This window comes from Anopheles coluzzii, chromosome 3 (assembly GCF_943734685.1).
Source record: "Anopheles coluzzii chromosome 3, AcolN3, whole genome shotgun sequence".
In the NCBI taxonomy this organism is placed as follows: Eukaryota; Metazoa; Arthropoda; class Insecta; order Diptera; family Culicidae; genus Anopheles; species Anopheles coluzzii.
The window spans coordinates 2,395,069-2,414,051 of record NC_064671.1 but is presented as its reverse complement, the minus strand read 5'-3'; the positions used below and the strand labels follow the sequence as shown (position 1 = coordinate 2,414,051).

General features: G+C 53.1%; 6 protein-coding genes across 7 annotated transcripts; 3 read left to right on the top strand and 3 right to left on the bottom strand.

The window, feature by feature from the left end:
• Positions 1-7: 7 nt before the first annotated feature.
• LOC120954663 (mediator of RNA polymerase II transcription subunit 11) lies at positions 8-656 on the top strand. Its single transcript, XM_040374767.2, has 2 exons — positions 8-180; positions 271-656. The coding sequence occupies exons 1-2, from the start codon at positions 108-110 to the stop codon at positions 600-602; spliced, it is 405 nt and encodes a 134-aa protein (XP_040230701.1). The 5' UTR covers positions 8-107; the 3' UTR covers positions 603-656.
• LOC120954661 (nuclear FMR1 interacting protein 1) lies at positions 630-2,621 on the bottom strand. The gene has a single exon (XM_040374765.2). The coding sequence runs from the start codon at positions 2,549-2,551 to the stop codon at positions 659-661; it is 1,893 nt and encodes a 630-aa protein (XP_040230699.2). The 5' UTR covers positions 2,552-2,621; the 3' UTR covers positions 630-658.
• A 197-nt stretch (positions 2,622-2,818) lies between these two features.
• LOC120958477 (pre-mRNA-splicing factor CWC22 homolog) lies at positions 2,819-6,071 on the top strand. The gene is made up of 2 exons (XM_040381321.2): positions 2,819-4,338; positions 4,411-6,071. Exons 1-2 carry the CDS (start codon positions 2,961-2,963, stop codon positions 5,994-5,996), a joined length of 2,964 nt encoding a protein of 987 aa, XP_040237255.2. The 5' UTR covers positions 2,819-2,960; the 3' UTR covers positions 5,997-6,071.
• A 10-nt stretch (positions 6,072-6,081) lies between these two features.
• LOC120958476 (serine/threonine-protein kinase Tor) lies at positions 6,082-14,826 on the bottom strand. The gene is made up of 5 exons (XM_040381320.2): positions 14,744-14,826; positions 14,044-14,639; positions 8,080-13,967; positions 7,191-8,012; positions 6,082-7,123 (listed from the first exon to the last, which is right to left on the bottom strand). Exons 2-5 carry the CDS (start codon positions 14,255-14,257, stop codon positions 6,452-6,454), a joined length of 7,596 nt encoding a protein of 2,531 aa, XP_040237254.1. The 5' UTR covers positions 14,258-14,639; positions 14,744-14,826; the 3' UTR covers positions 6,082-6,451.
• A 77-nt stretch (positions 14,827-14,903) lies between these two features.
• Positions 14,904-16,513, top strand: LOC120958479 (MOB kinase activator-like 3). Of its 2 annotated transcripts, XM_040381325.2 has the most exons (3): positions 14,904-15,932; positions 16,041-16,180; positions 16,243-16,513. In XM_040381325.2, the coding sequence occupies exons 1-2, from the start codon at positions 15,396-15,398 to the stop codon at positions 16,158-16,160; spliced, it is 657 nt and encodes a 218-aa protein (XP_040237259.1). In that variant the 5' UTR covers positions 14,904-15,395; the 3' UTR covers positions 16,161-16,180; positions 16,243-16,513. The 2 variants fall into 2 exon arrangements, with proteins under 2 accessions (XP_040237259.1, XP_040237258.1); XM_040381324.2 differs by having other exon boundaries at positions 14,906-15,932; positions 16,041-16,513.
• On the bottom strand, positions 16,469-18,775 carry LOC120958478 (mitochondrial import receptor subunit TOM40 homolog 1). The gene is made up of 4 exons (XM_040381323.2): positions 18,397-18,775; positions 17,924-18,186; positions 17,622-17,851; positions 16,469-17,550 (listed from the first exon to the last, which is right to left on the bottom strand). The coding sequence occupies exons 1-4, from the start codon at positions 18,578-18,580 to the stop codon at positions 17,223-17,225; spliced, it is 1,005 nt and encodes a 334-aa protein (XP_040237257.2). The 5' UTR covers positions 18,581-18,775; the 3' UTR covers positions 16,469-17,222.
• Positions 18,776-18,983: the final 208 nt, after the last annotated feature.

The following is an 18,983-nucleotide window of genomic DNA, read 5'->3' as shown; positions in this document are numbered from 1 at the left end:
GCCGGCAAGCATTCGGAGACAATGTTGACAGATCTGGCAACGACGCCGCTGCCGACACAGATTGTTTACATTCTTCCTCGCAGAAAGGTTTTTGTGTGAAATTCACGATGACCGCGATCGACAAAATACAGGCGCTGGATCTTATCGAAAAAGAGCTGATCATGTGCTTGCAAAGTGCTGGTAAGTAGCGCCAAAGGCAGTACAGCGCGAAGGATGCCAGCATTATTAGCTAAAGGTTGTTGACACCACCCCCCGCGCTCTCCATTACAGGAGCGGCACTGATGGAGCTGAGCAAGGAAAAAACAAGCCAAAAGGCGACGGAAACAAACGTGAACCAGTTCCTGAAGTCGCTCAACAACGTCGAGACGAAGCTGTCCGAACAGATCAACTATCTCACGCAAGTGTCCACCGGGCAGCCGCACGAAGGTTCCGGGTACGCCTCCGCCAAAGTGCTGCAGATGGCGTGGCACCGCATTCAGCACGTCAAATCGCGCATCAAGGATCTGGAGGAGTGCAAAATGCGCTACATTCAGGCGAACCGGATGCAAAGTAATCGTGTCGGACAGAACGCGTCATCGAGCACGGCGGGAGTTATGCTATAGATGCTAGAGAGTAAGACATTTTCTGAATAAATCGTGTGCATTAAAACACTTTTATTTCATTCTTTTGCTTCTTCGGTCACTATGCAAACAGGAGCAGTCGTTTCCTCGGTCACTGTTGCAACTGAAGGATTTGCTTCTTCGGTCATTGTTACAACTGGAACAATTGGTTCTAAGGTCACTACTACAGCTGGAGTATTCGCGTTTTGGGTGATTGCCTCAACTGCAGAATTTGTTTCTTCGTTCAATCCTACAACTAGAACATTTGCTTCGTCGGTTACTGCAACAACTGGTACATTTACTTCTTCGGTCATTGTTACAACTGGAGGAATTGCTTCTTCGTTCAATGCTACAACTGGAGCAGCTGTTTCTTCGGTGACTTGTACAACTGGTACATTTGCTTCTTCTGTCACAATTGCAACGGATTCCTTCACCTCTTTCGGCTGTCCAATGCCGAAAAATTTGTTCACCAGAACGTACCTCACGCACTGCAGCAGCACATTCCGCTCGTGGCGTATGTCGGCATCGAGCAGCTTCTCCAACATGGTATTCTGATTGGACCGTCGGAGCTTCGAATAGTCTAACAATGGTCTGTTCGGGTTCCTAGCCCGTTTGTCTTTGAAGTTGTTTTGTCGTGGCGGTTTGTTCTGCTGTTTGGGCGGATGCTTCACAACGGTTGAAGAGCTCCCACCCGGAACGGCGCAGTCGACACTTTTTGAAGCTGTGGTAGTCGACTGCATTACTGCATCTTTGCTTTGTGATTCATTAGGAGCAAGAACTGGTTGAGCGGCTGGGGCCGAACTTGTGCTGGGTGCATCGTCACCATCGTCTTCAATTTCCCCCTCACTGAGCTTACATTCGGGCTTCTGAGTGGGTTCCTCGACGGACGATTCTTCTGGCAGCTTCTTTTGCTCAACTAGCGGACTTGCTTGCTCTTCTTCGTCGCAGGAAGATTCTGTATCTGTGCCATAGTCTCCCAGCATTGACAGTGCGTTTCTGGGTGGGTCTTTATAATCCTTCAACGACGAAGTGCCCTTGAACGGTATTCTGTCTAATGTTTTTTCTTCTACCGGTGCGACGAAGGCAGGTTTCTTTGCGCGTCTTTTGCGCTTTGAACGATTTGCATTCCGTCCGTTCGGTGTCGTGTTTGGACCATTCATGCCAGAATCGTCATTCACCGGCGCATGGCGCTTGGGAAAACGATCCTTCTTTTCCTCGATACGTTCACCCCGATTAAACCGGGCTTCCTGTGCCTGCTGGCGTAAGATCACGTTCTGCTTCGTGGGATACCGTTTCCGGCGCTCCTCCTTCCACTGCTCTATCTCCTCCGCTGACGGACCGATGGTGTCCTTCGTACAACCGCCATCGCTGTGCACTTGTCGACCGTGTCGCTTCATGATCATCGGATGGCCGACAAACGTACACCCGGGCACGGTGCACGGTACATGGTTGGCCTTGTGTTGCTCGAACTCTTCCTCTGATCGGCAATTCACGTCGCACCCTTCACACCACAACTTCCAATCTAAAACTAACAGTTCGGGTTTCACGTCCTTCTCCAGTCCATTGTTCGGCGGTCGAGGTGATCGATGGTTTGGCCCTCCAGCTTTGTTTTTGAACCCTGCTCCCTGATTGTTTCGTTGGTTCTGGTTGGTCCCCCCTGGTTGGTTCTGGCGATAGGTACCCGGACCGAGATACCTGTGCGGACCGGACGCAGGCCGTTTACGCGGATTGTTCAGAAACTGGGCCGGAACGGTGGAACCACGTGGTCCGAACATCGGAGGCGGTTGTTTGCTACTCGGTAGCAACATTCCATTGGGCGTAGAGAAATGTGGATTCAAATGCCGACTAAAGCTGTCCAGACCCTTTTTCACCTCGTCCTGAAACCTGGGCGATGGTAAAACAAACTTTTCCTCAGCCATCGCAATGTACGGCGGAGCACGTTTTGCTTGCATGCACCGAAAGTTGTTTACAAATTAACTGCGTTCTGTCGTGCCGTGCAGTGTTGCCAGTAACGATAACGAATATCCTTTCCTTTGCTTTTTTTTGCAAATAAGACAAGTTACATTTTGATTTAATTAGCGTAATACACAATTCGGTAAAATATTACTCGACCTAAAAAACACACAGAAATCAAATTATTCATTTAATTTATTGGTAATATCCCGATGAAATCGAGTGAAATCATGACATTTTCCAATTGTCAAAGTTATCTGACAGCACTCGTGACTGGAGGAAGAAGAAGCACGAGGAAAAGGACGGCAATCGGTTTGTTTACGCGTGAATTTACTGCGAAAAAGTGAAAATTTCTGCATTTTTCACAGATTTTAAGCTGTACGAGTGATAAAAGTGATTCATCTTGCAATGCCCGATATCGAAGAAAACCCCGTGACGAAACCAGCGGACGAACCGGTGAAGGAAAAGGATGATGAAGCACCGCCTACGAAAGCGGACGAAGTGCGTGCGTCAAGAAGCGCTAGCCCGCCAGCAAATCGTTTGAAATCGGTCGTCACCCGGCGGAAGGACCCGATAGAGGAAGGCGAACTGCCCTCTGATCGGTCTTGCTCTCGGTCACGCTCCCGCTCGTACTCGGATGTGGACAGAAAGCAAGACTCCCGCAGCAGAAGGCATGAGCGGCATCACCGCAGCCGTTCCCGACGGCGAACGCCGTCACGGTCCAGATCCCGTTCCAGGTCTCGGTCCCGCAGTCGATCCCGGCGCCGTAGAGGAAACCGACGACGTGGACGGTCTCGTTCCGATTCACGTGGCCGATCCTATTCTCGCTCCCGGTCAAGATCTCGTTCGCGTGATCGCCACCGCAATAGCCGCAGAGACAACGACGCACACAGGCGGCGGGAGGATGCTGGCAGAGACAATGAAAATCGCAACAAACCTGAACGCAAGGAGGAGGGCGATGAATCGCTGCTGCGGAACGAAAAACCTGCCATCCGCAAAACGGTCGATTTGCTCACGTCCAAAACGGGAGGAGCGTACATTCCACCGGCGAAGCTGCGCATGATGCAGGCAGAAATCACGGACAAATCATCGGCAGCCTATCAGCGCATCTCGTGGGAAGCGCTGAAAAAGTCCATCCACGGCTTCATCAACAAGGTGAACGTGGACAACATTGGCGTGATCACGCGCGAGCTGCTGCGCGAAAACATAATCCGTGGCCGCGGGTTGCTGTGTCGCTCGATCGTCCAAGCGCAAGCTGCTTCGCCGACCTTCACGCACGTGTACGCCGCACTGGTAGCCATCATAAACTCCAAGTTCCCAAACATCGGCGAGCTGCTGCTGCATCGGCTGGTCATCCAGTTCAAGCGTGGCTTCCGGCGCAATGACAAGTCCATCTGTCTGTCGGCATCGCGCTTTGTTGCGCACCTGGTCAACCAGCGCGTGGCTCACGAGATTCTGGCGCTCGAGATTTTAACGCTGCTGGTGGAAAATCCTACCGACGATTCGATGGAGGTTGCGATCGCGTTCCTGAAGGAGGTCGGCCAAAAGCTGACGGAAGTGTCGGGGAAAGGCATCAATGCGATTTTTGAAATGCTTAAAAACATCCTGCACGAGGGCAAACTGGACAAACGCGTGCAGTACATGATCGAAGTGGTGTTTCAAATTCGTAAGGATGGGTTCAAAGACCACGTCGCTGTCATCGATGCGCTGGAACTGGTGGAGGAAGACGATCAGTTCACTCATCTGATCATGCTGGACGAAGCAACCGACACGCAGGACATACTGAGTAAGCAATCTGTTCATCGTACTGCCGAGGGAGGTGCGCATTGTCTAATTTGGTTTGGTTTTTTCTTTGCAGACGTGTTCAAGGTGGATCCGGAGTATGAGGTCAACGAAACGAAGTATAAAGAAATCAGCAGGGAAATTCTTGGCAGCGATGCAGAGGACGATGAGGATGGCGATAAGAGTGGCGACTCGTCGAGCGGCGATAGCGATGATTCCGACGACGACGAAGCCGACAGTGACTCGGACGACGGGGATAATGCCAAACAGAAGCAGGATACCATCATCGACAACACGGAGACCAATCTGATCGCTTTGCGACGAACCATCTACCTGACGATTCACTCCAGTCTCGATTACGAGGAGTGCGCACACAAGCTGATGAAGATGGAGCTGAAGCCAGGGCAGGAACAGGAGCTGTGCCACATGTTCCTCGACTGCTGTGCCGAGCAGCGGACGTACGAAAAGTTTTACGGTCTGCTGGCGCAAAGGTTCTGCATGATAAACAAGATCTACATCGCCCCGTTCGAGCAAATCTTTCACGACACGTACACCACGACCCATCGATTGGATACGAACAGGCTGCGCAATGTGAGTAAATTCTTCGCACACCTGCTGTTTACCGACTCCATCGGCTGGGATGTGCTGCAGTGCATTCGTCTGAACGAAGAGGACACCACCAGCTCGAGCCGCATATTCATCAAGATTCTGTTCCAAGAGCTCGCCGAGTACATGGGCCTGTTCAAGCTGAACGCTCGGCTGAAAGATCCAACGCTGCAGGAACCATTTTCGGGCCTGTTTCCAAGAGACAATCCGAAAAATACGCGCTTTGCAATCAATTACTTCACCTCGATCGGGCTCGGCGGGCTGACGGATGAGTTGCGCGAGTTTTTGAAGCACGCCCCGAAACCCGTCGTTCAGCCGCTGCCGGCACCGGTCGCGTCAAGCGGCTCGAGTGATTCGGATTCCAGCAGCTCGGATTCCGATTCCGACAGCACATCATCGGACTCGTCCTCTTCTTCGTCCAGCGATTCTGACTCGGATAGCAGCAGCTCAGAATCGGAAAAGGAAGCAAGCAAGCGGAAAAGAAGGAAGAACAAGGAGAAGGAAAGCATGTCCAAGAAAAAGAAGTCGGAAAAGCAGAAGCATTCCGACAAAAAGACAAAACACAAACGGGATGATCGCGCAGACAAGAAAGAAAAGCATAGAAAGAGAGCGCAGGAGGAAGGGGAAGAGGAGGAAGAAGATAATCGAAAAGAAAAGGGTTCAAGACGACATGAAAAACACACCGCCGGAAGATATCCTAACGAGCATGAAGATCGTCCCCAGCGGCGTCGAGATGAGGATACAGATTATGATCGTAGCCGAGAGAAACACGCTAGGCAACACCGTGAAGAGCCCCCCGAACAGGATGTGTATAATCGTCGTGAGCGGGACCGTGATCAAGAACGAGACCGTGATCGTGGCCGTGATCGTGGCCTTGACCGTGAACGTGATCGTGAGCGTGAGCGTGATCGTGGTCAAGACAGAGAGCGCGAGAGAGAACGCGAGCGCGACCGCGAACGCGTTCCGAACCGAAATCGTGAGCAGTACAAGGATCATGATCGAGAGTATGATCGTCGTGAGCGCGACCACCGTGAACGTCGACAAGAGCGTCGTTAAAATCGCACCCGGTTGTATAAATGCATCCTAATTATGGTATCCCGAAATACATTTTCTTTTCTTTTTCACGAGTGATGCGCGCCTGTGTTGTGTGACGACTTTAACGATCACCGGATTTAGTTTTTATTTGCTGTTTTTCATCCATGTTTTTGCATCATTGTACAATATTAATCCGATAAGAAAGGGAAGGGTAAGCAAAAGTAAGTAGTAGTGTCGACATCACTGAAACCAGAAGCGTATGACGCGAACGCTTAAACACAAGGTTAATTAATCATTATATACGGGGCATACACATTAAACATAATCCCATGGGACACCAATATTTACAATTCAAAGGACAATACAGGAACGACATATTTATGACGATGGTGCAGCAGCGTAGGCGCGCACACGTGTAGAAAAGCATTGCAAGCAGGCAACAACATGTTCAAACCCACACACCAACCAAAACTCCTTTACCAAAACGGACACCAGCCGATATAGCACTGGCACAGATTTTCGTTACTGGTTGCCTGCTGGATCAGCAGGTCGATCTGTCTGTTGACGGCCACTGGTTCTGCTTTGCCGAAATCTTTACCGGTCAGCTTGTCCTTCACTCGATCGACAATTGCACGTGCCTTCTTATTGGTTACGTCGACGGGATTCTGCATCGCGGGGTAGTTACCATCGGGCGCATCACCTCCTGGTGGTACAGCAGCACCGGATGCGCTCGGTACGGGAATGGCGGCCGTCGTACCACCGGAAGGAACATTCACGGTAGCCGACGGTTGACCTCCGGCGGCCGGTCCCGTCGTTGCATTCAGCTCATTCAACCGAGCATCGCGTCTGGCATTGTAGCTCAGCAGAGAGTCTTCGTGCATGCTGCCCGACACGCTGTCCATGTCACCGGCGTTCTTTGAACGACGCAATCGGTCCGAATCTAGTAGGCGCCAGTTGAGCAGCGGATCGTACACGAACGCTTCCAGTACCGCCATAAGACTGTCCTTGTTACGGCGCAGCACGTTCATTACGCTCTCGCACGTGCGGCGATACGTTCCTTCGATGCCGGTCACCTCCATCGCGTTGATCAGCATGCGCGTCAAGCGGAAGGGTATTTTCTCCGGGAACTTTTCACGCGTCATTGCAACCTGCGAAAGAGGGAGGAAAAGGTATGTTCAGCACTCTAAAAATGATCCCCGACCCAATTCTACCTACCTCGAAGCAATCGCCGAAATCGATGTGAAGAATTTTTCCACTCAACCTATCCAGCATCAGATTGGAAGGATGGCGATCACCGAGACCCAAGATGTAGCCCACCATCGACATGACCGCAAGAGAGCGGATGTAGTTCGTGCGCCGATCAAACCACTGCTCCGACGAAGGGCTTTTCAGCCAGAGCAGCTTCGCCAGATCGTCTCCTTTCGTTTGGTCAAGCGCATGCTCAAACACCTCCACCTTCTGCATCACCGTTAGATGGTCGTAGTCCGGTGCCATTCGCAGCATGATCCTATGCTCGATGTTTAGCATCGTTTTCTTCGAATCGCGATAGTCCCGGATCAGCTTGTGCAGCGTGTCACAGTGGGGCACCCATCCGATCAGACCCGAGTTGGTGCTCAGCGGGATCACCGCATACCGTTGAATGGTTAGATTGCGCCGGAACGTGTCACGATCATTCAGCAGCAGTGTGTTGACCAGCCCGAACAGCTGCATCACTCGCTCATCTTGCCGCAAATCTTCGTGGCCTTTCAGCAGGAACATGTAGTTTTTACCATTCGACCCGCGGATGCACAGCTTCCTAGGCCGTTGCTTCGAGCTGATGATCGTCAGGTTCGTCTCGATGCTGGCGATGCAGATCAGCTGTTGACCGGGCGTGTAGCTGCCTGGGACTGCCAGCTCAAGGTTGCGACATGCCAGCAGCTTCGGACTGACATACTGCAGCTCCAGGGAGGTGAGCTGTACGAGCTGGCGCGAAATGCGCCGGAACACGTGGTAGTACAGGTCCCATGCTTGGTTCAAATCTCGCGTATTTTTAGAGTTCTGCAAAGAAGAAACATGCGCAACATTGTAAAAGACACGAATGACGAAGGAGATCGATCAAATTTACCTTATAATGTTTGCACCATTCCTGTGCCTCGGTCAAGTCACGTCCGTACGCCTGGTTGAAGGATGATTCCTTCAACGTTTGCGGTCCCCGCTGCAGCATGGCGTGCAACGGTTCCAGCGTCGCAAACATGCCTTCCACATTCTGCTCGCCAAAGTACAGCCGGGACGCTTCCTCCAAGCCCTCGTGCCACTGCTCGTGCCAAAGGATGGCCACCCGAATCAGCTCCTCGCTGATCAGCAGTACCTGATTGACCAGCGTGTTCGAATGTTCGCACATGTTGTTGAGGATTTTGTGCGCCGCCTGCTTACGCGTGCCCGGCGCCGACTTCGAGGCCACCGTAAGCGGATACACGAGCGCTTGCGGGTGAGTTTTACCGATCTCCGTCAGCAGATAGTTGATCAGCTGGCCGACAAGATTGCGCGGCGTATCGATGCGTGCGATCAGCTGCGGGATCACTTGCAGCCACGTGTTTTTGTCGATCACACGCATTCCTTCGACGAGCGCTTCGTACACCTCCTCGTACTGGGCGTGATCAAACCAGAGCGTTAGCAGGCGCAGCGTGTCCTGCAGCGAATTGCCCTGCGAGAGGTTGATCGACTGGAAGAAGCCCCGGACGGCCGGCACGGCGTAATGCTTTATCAAGTTTCGCTCCGCCGCGCTTCCCGGATTTTTGGTGTATTCTTCCTGCTGCTTCTTCGCCTGCACCACTTCAAAGTTCATGTACGCCCAGTTGTGCCACGCTTTGTACCAGTTCGGGTCGTGCTTCGTTGCCCGGCTGTAGCACACCAGGATGCCATTGATGAGGTGGTCCTTCACCAGATTTCCGCCGGTGGAACTACTCTGCCACATGCCCAGCTTCAGGAAGCATCGCGCCAACAGGCGCCTATTTTCATCCTTCAAGTCATCCTGCCCGCCCGCACCACTGCTGGCGGTAAACGCCTGCGGACTGAACGACGCGACAAACCGGTTCAGGTGGTCGTAAGCCTCTTTCGTGTACCCCGCCATATGCAGGTGCTTTGTGTAGGCGAAGGTGACGTGCGGTTTGTCAATGGGAAGCGGTTCGCTCAGATTCTCCATCGGATCGTACTCGAGCAGCATGGTGAGTGTCTTCTCGGACAACTTCAAGGATCCATTCTTGCGACAGAGCGACGCAAACTTCAGCCACGTACGAATGTCCTCCTTGGGCGACAGCACCAGCGAGTGCACCTGTATGACGCGCTGCCAGTCCTCGACCAGCCGCTGGCCACCGAGCAGGCGGTCCCACCACATCGATTTGATCGTCTCGCGCCGTTCCGGGATCAGCTTGTACTGGATCACTTCCTCCAGCTCGGCAAGCATCTGCACGCATACCATCGCACCGTACGCACGCTCGTACGACTCGCCCGCCATCGCTGTCAGCTCCGTGTCGAGCAGATCACGCGTCGAATCGATCAAACTTTGCGCCAACGCGTATTGCTCATTATGTACGGCCAGCACGGCGCGATAGAATGCTCCGTCCTGCGTGTCCTCCGGAATGCAGCGCACGAACCGATGCATCCCATCCCAGTCCTGCAGACCCCAGGCGGCGGCTGCTGCCAGCCGACCAGCCTTGCTCTGTCCCTCCGAGCCGAGAGCATCCCAGTTCTGCGTGGTGACAGCATTCAATGCCGACCACTCGCCCAACGCTTCCAGGCAGCGCATCTCACCGAGCCGGGACTCCAAATCGTTCGGATTGCTCTTCAGCTTTTCCGAGTACAGTGACCGCGCCTGTTCCCAGCTGTGCAGCTTTTCGTACCAGCGCACTTGCACCTTCATCTCCTCGGCGCTGGACCGATGGCGGCCGGCATACTCCAGCAGCCCTTCCGCCGCTTCCTTCTGCTGCAGCTTGTTGTTGATCAGGATCAGCGACTCGAACAGCGACTGGGGCGGATCGTCTGTCCGGTGAAATTCGTCCTCTTTGTAGTGCAGCGCTTTCGCGTAAGCACGGCACTCCATGGCTCGTTCGCCCAGTATCTTCGAGTCGATCTTCAGCGGGTAGCTTTCACAGTGCTCCATAAATTCCGCCAAATTCAACACCGTTTGGGTAATTTCGGGCAGATCCTGCACCGTCAGCGCCTGCGTGAGGCTGTGAGCAAGATCCTGCTTCAGCTTTTCCGACAAATCCGACCAGCACGATACGAACGCAGCGTTGAACAGGTCCTTCAGTAGCTGTGGGTAGTTTTGGGCCAGTGTGGCGCACGATCGAAGGGCCGGATTTTTAGACTCCTTCAGCAGAATGATGCTCAGCCGGCGCAACCACTCCAACCAATCGTCCTTGGAGACGCGTCGATTCGCCTTAAACATTGCCTCCAGATCGGACATCGAAACGGGGAACTTCTTGATCGTGCTGTCGCTCGGGAGGGAAATTTCGCGATTCCGATTCCGCGCCTGTCGTATGCGGAACTCGTCATCCATCGCCAGTGTGCTGTTGTTCTGCAGCTTCGTCAGCAGCTTCGTGTACTCCACCGACGGGATCTTGTGCTTGATCATCACCCGATTCACAAGCGGCACAAACACGAGGTACTTCCGACCGAGCTGGATCATGATCGAGCAGAGCGTCGTGAGTGCTACGGGACGCAGCTCGGGATAGAAATCGAGCACGCGCACCAGCGGGTGCACGATGCGCGAAGAAAAATCAGTGAAATCTAGCACCTCGGCGAGATAGTTGATCGTTTGCAGTGCGGTAATGGAAACGTTCAGCGGTATGTCGAGCGGCTCGAACAGCTTCACGATCGCCGGTATAATCAGGTGCAGATAGTCGTCTAAATTGTTGCCGAAGTTGCGCATCGCGCCGAGTAGCTTCACCGTCACCGCCCGGTCCTTGGACGTGTCGTGCAGCAGCACGCGCAATATTTGCGGCATCAGCTGAGGTAGATACACTTTGAACTCGCAACCGAGCGCAATCGCAATCTTCTCCACCAGATTGATGATGGTCGGTTGCAGCGAGGCGGCCGATGCGGTCGAGCTCGACGACCCACCGCCGCCCGGAACACCTGCCCCACCGGTCGTCCAGAACGTCTTGATCAGCTCGAAAATGTCGTCCATGAACCCGATAATGTGCTGCTTCACGATCGATATCAGCGTGGACAGCTGCTGAAACAGGTACTCCTTAAGGCTCATCTCGGCTGTGACGATGTTGCGCAGCAGACAGGGCAACACCTGCGAGAGGTACGGGACCCCCTTGATGCCCAGGCTGGTGAAGGTGAACGTGATGGCCTGCACCACGCTGAGATGATGGTTGGACAGGGTGGGATCGCGCAAAATTTTCATCAACGTCGATATGACCACCGCCGGATAGTACTCGTCCAGCTGCGTGCTCATGTTGATCAGCATTTCCGACGTGGACAGGTCCGTATGTTCGTCGGTTTTCGTGTCGACAGAAATAAGAATGTTTGCACTCGTCTGGCTGTCGATCAGCCCGCGATTCATCTTGTGCTTGTACGGGTCGAGCGCTCCCAACAAACCCAGCACTCGGATCGTTTCCCGACGGACGTACAGTTGCTGCTCCGTTTTCAGGAAGTTTATCAGTATATCGATCAGATTCGGGTACTTGTTGTACGGTACCACTACCTGCCCGGTCGCGCTGACCAGCTGCCCAAAGGTCCACAGTGCCACAGCTCGCTTTTCCGTGCTGCCAGCGTCACTGAGCATGTCCAGCAGCAGCTGTAGCAGCTCGTCGGACCACTTCTGCAGCACATGGTGGCCGCCAATCACCTCCGCCAGATCGCCGATCGCACGGAGCACGTTCAGCACCACACTCGGGTTCTGGTCCGGTTCCTTCAGCTTTGGCACGAGAATGGTCAGTATCGGGCGCATGTACGACGCCACCAGCCGGGGCGTGCTGACGATCAGATGATCCAGCATTCTCGCACTTTGCTCCTTGTTGCGGCTGACGCCCGAATGCTCCAGCTCGGTCAGCAACTGAACCATCGTTTTGCGCAAGCTTGGCATCACATAGGCCGGATTGATCGTCGACAGCCGGCCAATGATGATGATCGCCAGCTCGCGTATCTCAAACACCTCGTCGTGGATCGTCACTAGCAGCGAGCTGAGAAACCACGGCTGCGCTAGCTGCGTGTCGAAGCTTTCGTCCAGCGATTTCAGCACTCGCAAGCGCACCGCCGGATCCACGTCCGTGATGCCAACGACGAGGATTTTCTCCAGCACCGAGCTGAGCGTTTGCGTAAGCGTTTCCGACACATCGTTCCCGTTACTTTCCGCCGCCTGGAGCGCTAGCTTTAGCAAAAACGTACAGGTATGGACTGCTTCTATGCGAATCTCCTGCTGCTCGCTGTTGAGAAAGTGATCGGCACAGCGCTGCACAAACTGTAGCAAGCTGCATCCTTCGAAGCTAAACTTGCCGAGCGTTTGCAGCGCCAGCACTATCGTGGCTGTATCGTGGACCTGCTGCTGCGGCGGTTGCGACTGTGGCTGCTGCTCCAGACTGCTCAAGAACGCCGGCGACACGACCGAGTGCGACTTTGGCACAATAAATTGTGGCAAAGGTCGGTTCATCAGCACGTACGACAGTATCTTCAGCAGGCCCGCCGTTATCTCCTGTTGCGCCTGGGGCACCGTTTCGCAGAGCTCCCGCAAGCAAACGATCAGTGCCGGACTTAGACCGGTCGATAGCATCGGTGCTATTATCTCCTTGATCTCGTGAGTTATGCCTCCTTTCAGCGCATGCCCCAGCAGCATGACGCACATGAACACGGAAGGATCCACCGGCGCTTTCCGCTTGCTGGGTGTATCCTTCAGCGGCAGTGCACTTCCGATCAACTCCATGATGCGTTTGGTGTACGGTTCAATTTCCTTTTCCACCGCGACCGCAATATAGCCGAGCGATACGAAGGCGGCATTGCGTTCCTTCTCTTTGCTTCGTAGCAGCGTCAGCAGGTAGTTGGCGACCGTGCGCAGATGCAGCCGCACAAACTCCTCCCTATTGAAGGCTGCCAGCCGCGGAAAGATCGCCAACAGCGTCTGGATAACGTACGGTGACTTGGAGCTGCGCTGATCCAGCACCGCCTGGCAGATGGTGTCGTACTTCTCCTTCACCAGCGCTCGGTACAGTGCCGACTCCTGCACGCTGCTGTTCTGGCGGAAGAACTTCATATCCGTCACGACGTCGTAGTAGCGCGAGCTGTAGCTGACCGAGCTTTGTCCCGAATGGTTTCCAAACTTCTCCATAAAAGGCACACGGATGCGTGGGAAGAATCCCCGCCCTTCCTCTTCCCGCTGCGAACGCAACGATCGCTTCTGGTCCACCGGCAAACTGTCCAGCTGCATGTACTTCTTCTCCCACGCTGCGTGCGAACAGCGCAGTATTTCGTTGAACACGATCAGCGCACCGTGGACGCGATCGTCGCGATTTAAATTCTTCTCGCGCCCCACCGTATCGCGCAAGCACTCGAATGCCTGATCGTAGCAGTTCATGTGCCACTGGGTGTTATTGTTTTGCTTGGTTCCTTCGCGCTGCGACGTCACGATCAGTACGGCCCGCAGCGCCTGCCCGGCACCCTCCCGGATGGCCGCCTTCGGGTCCTTGATCGCGACAAATATGTGATCGAAGAAGCTTCCGACCTGCTGGTAGAAAAACGTGGGCATTGCGACGGCCAGCTCGCGCAGTACCAGCACGGCGGCGTGCCGCTTGTTCTCGACCCGGTCCTCCGACAGCCACTCGAAGGCACGTTTGATGTCGAACTCGAACGAGCTGGCACCGTTCGAGCCGGGCAGCAGCGCCAGCTTGACCAACACGTTGGCGGCCAGCTGCATCACACAAACGTCGCTCATCGGCAACAAATTTCGCAGATTGTTCGAGTAGCGGGAAATCTTGTTGGTCGTGTTCACGACATCGCCGTTGATGAGACAATCTACAAGCGCAGCAGACATGGCATGGGGATTAGCAATAGCCGTGTACAGTTTTGAGTATCATTTAGCAACACTTACCGATGGCCAGTATTCCGCCCTTTTTCTCGTTATTGTCTGTGCTGGTGAGCATCTCGAAGATGTGGTGGTTAAAGTCTTCGAAAAACATGTCGTCCGGAGTTTCGCGCAGCTCCGTCTTGACGTACAGCGACAGGTCCTTGATGGCCTTGTTCTGCACATCCTTGTTGCGGGACTTGAGCCCGTTCACGAACTGCAGCACCTTTACCATCGACATGATTGCAACCTTTCCCGGAACGCGATTTTGTTCGACAAACGATGCCCCGCGTACTTGTACTTTGTTTAAATATTCTTATCTTTTGCTTTGCTGTCCCTTGCGACGCAGTAGCCAAATCTTCCGAGCACTGATCCACCTTTCCGGATCCTACTTCTGAAGCTTATGCTAAGGTGGGGCCAATGTTTATGTTTTTATCCGCATCATAACAAAACAAGCTACTCAACACACGCACACTATCGCACCGCCGTCACACTCGTACGCATTCACACGGCAGGCACACACACGCACACTACACACGCACACACACACAGGCGCAGATCAATAGTGTCAGCGCCACCTTCGCTCGTCGGCCGCAGTCACGCAACCCAACACTGCCAAATTGCTACCGAAAAAGGTTAATTTTAACGACCGGAACTGCCTGGAACCTGCGTCCTCCATCGGGAACCGCTGCGGGCGCGGCTAATCTCTGCGCTGATCCATACTTACGGCCCGGAAACGGCGGCCTGCAGTGCAATTTACCCAAAATTTTTCCTCCGCTACAGCACCGACGTGCAAAATTTTCCGACGACGGGCTGTCAAAATGGCCCCCGCTGACAGCTCACCGCGCTTGACAGAAGGGCTCGCATTCGGGCGAAGCACAAACATCGTCGCAAACGCGAGCAAGCAAGTAGTCGGTCGGTGTTTGGGGGCTCGCCAATTTCCTGCGACTGCTTTGGCGTGCAGCACTGTGTAATAGAAACTGTGTATTTAGAAGATCCGATTAAACTCCAACTTTAGAATAGCGCGGTTTTGGTAAGGCTTCCCCGAGTGTGTGTGTGCGTGCAAAACGATGGATTATCGCGCTTGACCCAGAGGACACAGTCTGGTTGGTTGAGTGCTGGTTGGCCCGCTCAACAAGGCTCAAGGGACAGGAGTTGGGCGAAGCTGTGTGCAGTCGTAAAGAGGTAAAGACAGACAGAATGGAACCCAAAAAAGGAATTTTCTTCGGCGTTTAAACGGACACATGCAACCACGACGCAGTGCGACAGGCCACAGGTGCAACGAACGCAAATACTATTGATCGCGAAGCGACGGCGAATACATCTCGCGACCAAGTGGACGGAACAGCTCAATTGTGGCGAAACTACGACCGTCGAGAATGGCGCTGAACGGATTTTTGGAATTCTTCCAGCGGGAGAAAACGTTTCGACCGAAGAAACGCTTCACCCAGGGCACGATACGCTACTCGCTGCACAAGCAGGCCAACGCGAGCCTCCAGTCCGGGATCAATCTGAAGGAGGTGGTCAAGCTTCCGGCCGGCGAGAACATGAACGACTGGCTAGCGGTGCATGTGGTGGACTTTTTCAACCGAATCAACCTCATCTACGGCACCATCTCGGAGTACTGCAACGAAACCACCTGTCCGACGATGAGCGGCGGCGCCAAATACGAATACCTGTGGGCGGACGGAGAAACGTACAAGAAGCCGATACAGCTGCCCGCCCCGCGCTACATCGAGCTGCTGATGGATTGGGTAGAGAACCAGATCAACAACGAGACGCTCTTTCCCGTCTCGACCGACGTGCCATTTCCGAAGACGTTTCCGAGCTTGTGCAAAAAGATCCTGACCCGACTGTTCCGGGTGTTTGTGCACGTATACATTCATCATTTCGATAGGATTTTCAGTATTGGCGCGGTAAGTACGCTGCCTAGGTAGTGTTGAGGGTGCAATGCCACATGATGTAATGCTTATAAATATCGTTCTACCCACCCGTATACGCCCCGCGTATCTTTCTCGCCGTAGGAAGCGCACGTTAACACCTGCTACAAACATTTCTACTACTTCGTGACCGAGTTCGATCTGATGTCAGCGAAAGAACTCGAGCCACTCGCGGTGATGACCTCGCAAATGTGTAAAGACTAAACGGAGCGCGCACGATACAGGTAAGCAGAACATACAAGCATGTTTTCAACGACGGTTAAACAAACACGTGCCACTCGATAAGATACGGCCCGCACCACCAGCATGCTCAAGTGACGAATGGCAAGTAAACAAACAAATCGGCGCGCTATGCTTTGCAAACAAACAAATAAAAAACGGCCGCGACGTCTTGGAAACGCCGAATGGAAGGGAGAACACGGAGCGACCGCGAAACTCACGAGTTATGCAAAGCCTCATCATCAAGCAAAGAAATAAAGTGCAAACAAGAAGAAGCTACAAACAATAATTGGTAAAGGTTTTAACAGATTTTAATAAAAATCAATGACTGTAAAGTATCTGTAAAAGCACTCCTCCTCCTCATCCCCCCGCTATCTTCTGTCTTAATCGGCTACAGTAGGGCGCAAAATGCAAAATGAACCAAACGGCAAGAATGAAAAAAGTTTTAGAGAGGACAGCTTTGTAGCATTCAGTTTGTGTTCCTGGGGGAGTTTTGTGGCTCGCCTGCGCGAAACGTTTTATTTCTTGATGACACACTATGGCGCACGGGCAGTCAAAGAAGACGCAATACTACCAACGCTTGCAATATGTGGGCTGTGAAACACGGGACACGGGCACTTTCGCCGCTAATCGTTTAAATTCTGGGACAAAACAACTGGACATCTGGGGAAAAGCCAGGGGACTGTCTAAACTCTGTGTGAACCTTCCTGTACAGCGCTCGGTGTGTACCACGACGGTTGTTTGTCCACCCTTGCTGCTCTATTGTTGATTTTTTCCGTTTCTAACTATGAACCCCGGGTGTATGGGTGTAGTAGCTTTTATATAGTTCTCTTCCTTTATATTTCACTTCCTAGTTCTTCTCTCTATTTGATGCGCACAGTGTTGTTTTCGGCTATTCCTCTCCTTGCAGAGCACAGGGTGTGTCGGCTTTTCCAGTCCAGTTCTAAGAATGTGTCGGAATTTTTGTTAGAGGAAATGCTTGCTTTTTGATCGCCTTCATATATGACTCTTCTATCGGCGTTTACTGATTCCTGAACCGCACGGTGCTTAACCGACGATCAACCCACACCCGAGCCGGAACTGATTTTTAGTGTGATTCAACATGCCGCTGAGCGCAAAGGTGAAAGGTAGCGGCTGTAGCTTCTTCTCCAGCACGGCTCCCACCGTCCAGTTGCTGTCCAGCATGCCGCGGAACACCAGATCCGACTTGGGCAGGTCCACTTGGTAGCCGATGGTAGCGACGGATTCCTGCATCCGGAAGCTAGTTTCCACCTCGGCGCCAATCTGCAGCTGCTCGCTGGCCCGCTGATAGTAGCAAAGGTGCACACCGGCCGCCCCTACCGTGCCGGACCACGTGTACAAGTCGGTGGCGTATCTGCAAACGAGAGAGATTAGTGCCATTAGAACAACCATGCCCCATCCCTCCTGGGCAGCACACTCTTTTACCTGGCAGCAGCCGACATGAGAGCAATCTGTCCACCAGGTACCGCCGGTCCGTACTGGTACGCAAACTCTCCGCCCATGGCCAATTTGTTCGTGACCGCCTGCAGGTAATGTGCCACCACGACGCCGGAATTGTTGATAATGTTCGGGTTGCCGATGGTGAGCGAGGTTGTGTAGTTCGGGCCCTTGTAATCTGTCGTAAGTTGTGCCGCCGTTACCTTACTGCTTTGGATCTAAAAACAGAGCAGAGCGTTCGTTTTCAACGGACATTCACCGCGGATTCGAAGGGTTGGGGTGATGCGTACCTGTGATGCGAATTTACACCGAACCTTCGGTGTCAGCTGGTGAATGATGTTTGCATTCAGGTTTCCCGACGGATCAATGTCACCCAGTACGACGGGGAATGCTTCGGTCGGGGACAGCTGCTTCGTGCCGACGTACATCGCGCCGAACCGGTAGGCGCTAGTATTCGAGGAATTCAGATTAATCGTGTGCGATACCTGAAAATGGTTGCTCAAGCCCTTGTTGATCATCAGTTTCGCTCCTTCAAAGTTTACTGGCATCACATCTGGATTTCATTGCCCACGGCCAGCAAAAACATGGCCAAGGCGGAGCAGGCGCATACATGAACATAAGAGAAAGGAAAAAAACAACATAAACCATGTAAACGCAACTGTCAATATTCGGTGGTGGTTATGCAATGCACACAGCATGGTCCTTGCTGTTAAGCCCTCCGGGTGGGCGATGGGCCGCTGCGAGAAGAACGGCCCGGACGTACCTTTGCATTTCCTGTGTAGCTCTTCCATGGTGCCCGGGTTTTCCAGTGGTTTTGATTCGCCGGATGGCTTATCCGGTGAGCCGGCCCCATCGGCTCCAACAGCGGGGAGCGCTTCTGTGGGCATCGGTGGAGGCAGACCACCGGGGCCAGCGATCGGTTTAGAGGAAGCCAACACGTTACCCATTGCTGCACGGTAGCGATGACTGTTGCCGCTGTCTTTAGAGGGGGTGGGTTGGGTACGAGGTCGAACGCGCCGAGGAACACGGGACAACTCCTTCGCACGGCTTCACGATTTTCTGCCGATTTCTCGTGCGGTTTTCGTGCGTGAGAACTCGTGTGTTCTTTTCTTGCGCTGGTTTTTGACGTATGCTGAAATGTCAAACTGCTTTTGACAACGGCGGATCGAAATTACACCACACTTGAATTACACCACCACCGCTGTCACCGTCATGACAAAGCAGTTCACAGAATGAGCCAACATTTCAACGGTTTGAAATTGTTTTTTTTCCGTTGGAGGTCACTTTAAAATAGAAATAATGTGTTAATTAGCATTATTCGAATCAGCATTATAGAAATAATGTGTGAAT